The following is a 6,000-nucleotide window of genomic DNA, read 5'->3' on the forward strand; positions in this document are numbered from 1 at the left end:
ACACTTCAAAACGACCTTGACCAAAACAAACAAGATGAATTTTAATAGGGAGAAATGTAAAGTATTGCACTTGGGCAAAAAAAATGAGAGGCACAAATACAAGATGGGTGACAGCTGGCTTGAGAGCAGTACATGTGAAAAGGATCTAGGAGTCTTGGTTGACCACAAACTTGACATGAGCCAACAGTGTGACGCGGCAGCTAAAAAAGCCAATGCAATTCTGGGCTGCATCAATAGGAGTATTGCATCTAGATCATGGGAAGTAATAGTGCCACTGTATTCTGCTCTGGTCAGACCTCACCTGGAGTACTGTGTCCAGTTCTGGGCACCACAGTTCAAGAAGGACACTGACAAACTAGAACGTGTCCAGAGGAGGGCAACCAATATGGTCAAAGGCCTGGAAGCGATGCCTTTTGAGGAACGGCTAAGGGAGCTGGGCATGTTTAGCCTGGAGAAGAGGAGGTTAAGGGGTGATATGATAGCCATGTTCAAATATATAAAAGGATGTCACATAGAGGAGGGAGAAAGGTTGTTTTCTGCTGCTCCAGAGAAGCGGACACGGAGCAATGGTTCCAAACTACAAGAAAGAAGATTCCACCTAAACATTAGGAAGAACTTCCTGACAGTAAGAGCTGTTTGACAGTGGAATTTGCTGCCAAGGAGTGTGGTGGAGTCTCCTTCTTTGGAGGTCTTTAAGCAGAGGCTTGACAACCATATGTCAGGAGTGCTCTGATGGTGTTTCCTGCTCGGCAGGGGGTTGGACTCGATGGCCCTTGTGGTCTCTTCCAACTCTATGATTCTATGATTCTATGATTTCCTGGGGTGTGGCTGCTGTCACATGATGACAGCTCCTAGGAGCCACAGGTGAGAGCTAAATGCAGGGTGGGGACCAAAGGTGGGGAAACGACCCTAGAAAGAGCACATGTCCCCACCAGAGGTACTACCCTTCCCCTAACACCCCATACACAGCATTCATATACATTCAAAGCTGGAAAATAAAAAGTTCAAGCAAATATAGAAAACTTCCCATTGTCCTGAGTGCTGGTACAGAGGGAAAGAGGGAACCACATCTCTGATGCTCAGGTGGCACCACCAGGGAAGGACTTTGGGGCAGAGGTCCAGAGCTGCACTCAGCAAAATGAGCAGCAGGGTCCCCAAATGCAGCAGGGATAGTTTGCCCCATTTTGAAATCAATTAAAGAGGAGGGCATAATCATATTTGAAGTAAACAAAGTTAAACACATTAGCACTTAAATCCCTGCCCCTCTGTGACCATTAAGAGCATTAAGTGCAGAGTCTTAAGTGATCCCTGCACATTGCTGGTGGGTGTCTTTCCATGTTGTGGCAGCTCCACAGCCTGCTGCCACCAGGCACCGAGATTTTCCCCCTAACTCTGCTCCAGCTGGCTAGTTGTGTGTGACTGGCTGACTGGGTTGGTGTAAAAGATCCAGTTTCACCGAGTGCAGATTGACTGGGTGGCCTCGACAACAAGGATGTGCTCCCTGTTGTCCTCATCACCCCTCAGGCACACACACAATTTGCAAAGACTGCTAACCTAGGGCAGAGGTGACCACCTACTTGGATGGCTTTAAAAGAGGATTGGGCAAATTCAAGGAGGAGGAGGAGGTGGCTACTGATGCTTATGAGCCATGATAGTTATGCTATAGCAGATATAGTCATGGTTGGCCACTGTGAGAACAGGATGCTGGACTAGATGGGTTTGATCCAGCAGGCTCTTCTTGTGTTCTCATTTCCACATCCATTCACTAAAGGGTACCAACAATATCTGCTCTGCTGTGAAGGGACAGCTCCCCCAGGCCTCCTCTTCCTCCCCTGTCCCCTGGGGGCAGCCATTTCATCGGAGTGCCTCAGTGGGAGATATGGCAAGAAGGGTTCACGCCACCAGCTATGCTGAAAGACCAGCTGCATCAGGCATCACCTATCTCTGAACTGTGCCAGCTGCTCATTATAAGAAGAACTGAGGTGTCCCCCTCCCTCTTCTCTGCCTGTCTCTTTCCCCTTGTGTGTTGGGGGGGGGGGTGTTATTGGACTGTAAGCCTGCAGGCAGGGACTGTCTTGCTATAGTTGGTTGTATGAAAGCTGCTCTGAGATCCCTTTGGGCCGAAGAGCGGGATAGAAACGCTCTAAATAAATAAAATCAATAAATTGAATCCCCAACAGGAGAGGCATGTTTTGTGGGTAGGATGGGAGACACAAATGTTCACAAAATGCACTCTTGCCTTCCATCCAAGCAATGCCTTAGCTCTTCTGCAATTTTTATCATAGGTATGTTTACTTTCTTTTCTTTTTTAAAGCAAAGCAGATTCTGCTCCCCCCTCCCGCCCCTGCCCCTATTTCAGAGACAATAAAGCAGAGCCTGTTTTCACATTCTGCATGCTCTGGGGCCAGAGAGCTAAATGGACTGGGGAAAGTCTAAAGCGTGTGGCAGCCAGTTTCCAGTGTGAAAACATTCCATGTTGCACCTCCTCCTCTGGCAATTCATTTCCAGGTAAGAGCACAGCCCTCACTTTAACGGATAATAAGGGGAACTGGCAGCCCAACTCTGCTCTGCCATTCTGGATTTGAGCTTTATATGGTTTTCTCAAGACCACATGTGTGCTCTGCGGTGACAGAAATACTTTCCATATGAGCAGCTACAGTCTCTCTCTAGCCAGGGCAAGGTAAGTCGGGGGGGGGGGCTCCAGCTAAGTCATAGAGCACATGCTTCTCATGCAAAACCCCCGGTATCTCCAGGGTGAGGGCTGAGAAAGACACACACACCCTGGAACCCTGGAAAGATGCTGCAGTCAGTGTATGCAATAATGAGGCACCTGGATCAATGACCTGACACTGATAAAGGCTGCTTCCCATGTTCTTATGTCAGTCATATTTCACTGTTTGTCACCCATGGCTGTTACGGTATAAATCACATAGTGCTCTTGTGGGATAAAGCCACAGCTCAGTGGTAGAGCATCTGCTTTGCATGCAGAAGGTTCCAGATTCATTCCATGTGAAATCCTGGAGAGCCACTTTTGATCAATGTGGACTATAATGAGGTAGACAAGAGAGCCACTTGATTCAGCATCAGGCAGCTTCCTTTGTTCCAAGTCCATCTACAAATTCAGTAAGAAAAAAACCAGTGCAATAAGTTTAAAGCTCTTTAAGAGCAATCCTGGGGCAATGGGTAACCTCCTGGCATCATGAACTTCTGTGTACTCGAAATTAGTTCAGACTCTGCTCCCAGGCGACCTATGCATTTATATTTAATTACTGGTACATCAGCCAAGGCAATTGCCAACCCAGAAGGACTTCCAAATAAAGCTCTGGTTTCAGAAATTGCTGGACTGATTCATCCTGCATCTCCTCCACAGGCACACAGTATATGGCTAGGAGTGAAAGTGATCTTCAGCCTCAAGCCAGCTGCCGGAGGCACAGATGTACGCTCAGCTCACTCCAGCAGCAGTGAAAGTAGCTGAGATGAGCCTATAAAGCTGCTGGAAATGTCTGACAACACTAACAAAAGGCAGAGCTTGAAAACAGAGTCTCTGTTCCTCCCAAGACTGACACTTTTTCACTAGTTTTTCTGCACACAAGACAACTTCTGTCCACTGGTCATTATAAGCAGACATAAATGTGTACTTTAATTGGAGAACTACAACCAGCATTTTCATGGTAGTACTTAGAATAATCGAACCATTTTTTGTGGCGTGTGGTTTTCCAAATCCATGTACTAGATCTCTGAGATTTTTCATTTAAATACGAGAACATTTGACATGGAAAGCTTGGATATTAAACACAAAGAAGGACGCCCCAATGATTTCAAATCATGTTGTCTTAAATTAAATAAATCACAGCATGTCTACTCAAAAGTAAGTCCTGCTGAGTACAAGAGAACTTACTTCCAGGTATGTAGGATTACAACTTCCATAAGAAACCGTAACAATCAACAACAGTAACAGTAACTATCAAAAGTAACAAGAATCCAACTTCAGATATTCATTTCAATATGAATGTAACCAAACACATTCTATATAAAACCACAAACATGCATTCCAAAACACAGGCAGCTTTCACAATTCCTTTGCTAGTGAATCCAAGACTTCTCAAAACATGTGGCAAGGACATGCTCATAACTAGAAGAGTTGGTATATTTCCCCAAAACAAGCTAACAAAAAGTAGTCATCAGCAACTTCCATCACACACACTTCTTCCTACAGAACCCTCTAAGTGCACAACTTTCACAGAGTGTTGCAAACTGTCCAGCATTTAAAGTTATTCCTACTGTTCTGCAAAGCAGAAAACACAACACACCTCTTCCTCAAACAAAGCAAGGTGAACTAACTTTTTGGCAGCTGGCCCTGTCCCTTCCTTTGCACTGATGGCATGTAGCACAGCCACCATGCAAAGCAACCTGCTGTCTTTTTGACAGGACAAGGTGGGACAGAAGAAGGACCCTGAGAACAGAGATGATTTCTAACAAAGTGTTACACTCAGCTTACCTCTTCTTCAGGTCTCGCTAGCCTCACAGCTTGAAAATGAAGCAATGTCAATAGCAGGTAGCTGGAAAACATGATAACCGAACCTGACAAGTCTCACAGGGTTGGGGTCCCTTTTCATCAAGCACTAACAGCTAACAGATGGACTGGTCTCTCCAAAGTTTATCCTGGTCCTGCGCTGTTGCTCAGTGCATGTCTCTCTCTGCTGCCTCACTCACTCTGCTAACTACCGGGAGCTTCTGAGCTCAGCCACTCTGCTCTGAAGACAAGTGGTAAGCTGATCTTTTCATGTAATGACTTCTCTCTGCTTGGGGAGGGGGCTCATAGCGGCAGTGAGCTAAGGAAAGGGGTTGGGTTGTGGGTGTGTGAGTGAGTGAGTGTGTGTGTGTGTGTGTGTGTGTGTGTGTGTGCGTGTGTGTGTGTGCGCGCACACACACGCACACACACACACTTAGTATTAAGAAGGGGAGGCACCAGGAAATGGGCAACAACAAGTCTGGCATCTGCTCCGATTTATAAAACTTTTAAGAAGCTACAGTAACTCCCCCACCCCTGCAAAAGGAATCTCACCAGTGCCTTATTAAGTTAGGCAGGCATGACTGGAGGATTGGAGGCTGAAGGTGCCTCTGGACAATTAAACAGTGAAAGCTTTTCAAGCAGCTGCCACTGCTCCAATTCCTTGCTATCTCCCCTCCCCAACATTTCTAGTATAACTTATTGGGAGGAAATGCAGAAAACCCCAGTTTACAGATACCCTGAAAACCTAACATTTCTCCACAGTAATACTAAATGCTGCAAGATATATACCTGCGTCAATGGTTATGCATCCCAAGCAGACAGCTTAGGAGAGTCATCAGTTAGCAGCTCCTGCGCAATATTTTGCCCAGCTTCCACTTGTCCCAACTGCCAACTCCATAATAAAAAGACAGGTGTGGAATTGGAACTTGGCAGTAATGAACTTGGGCAGGGTGGGGAACAGGCTGAGGCCTACCACATCCACTCCCTTCTTGAACTGGCCCAAGCCAGCCACTGACAAAGGCTATAACCACATGATGGAGAGCAGTTCTGCAACAGCCCCATAAGCCCCATATTCCCAGTTGCTTGTTGGTAACATTAGCACATACTCTACACAGGGGCTAAGAAAGCCAGTAGGGTCAATGTCAGCACCTATAAGTTGTGGGGATCTCAGCATCTGATGGGGCCACCAACCCCAAGTGCCCAGCTCCCTTTTATTTATTGATATGGATTTCTCTCCACTCTTCAGCATGCACTCTCAAGGTGGGTAACATACGGCTTAAAACAGCAAGCAAGCTACATAACACAGCACAATGCTGAATAACCAATTAGACTATACCAAGCAACAAGCAAAAGCAGCAGCAACACTGGATTTGTACCCTGGTCTCCCAGGTCTACCCACTGTGCTGCACTGGCTGACTATTGTCTGATGTGTATTCATACCATGCTGATTTGTTCAATTGTGTTATAAAATTTCAATAATAATAGAA

At 46.1% G+C, this 6,000-nt stretch overlaps 1 protein-coding gene across 1 annotated transcript in view; it reads right to left on the reverse strand.

Moving 5' to 3' along the window:
• The window catches only part of THSD4 (thrombospondin type 1 domain containing 4), a 147,486-nt gene extending 142,660 nt beyond the window's left edge, over positions 1-4,826 (reverse strand). The window contains exon 1 of the mRNA XM_079953290.1: positions 4,499-4,826. Coding sequence (XP_079809416.1) covers positions 4,499-4,570 — 72 coding nt within the window. The 5' untranslated portion in view covers positions 4,571-4,826. The remainder of the gene's footprint in view (positions 1-4,498) is intronic.
• Between the last annotated feature and the right edge of the window lie 1,174 nt (positions 4,827-6,000).

This window comes from Podarcis cretensis (genome assembly GCF_951804945.1).
Source record: "Podarcis cretensis genome assembly, chromosome: 14".
Taxonomy (NCBI): Eukaryota; Metazoa; Chordata; class Lepidosauria; order Squamata; family Lacertidae; genus Podarcis; species Podarcis cretensis.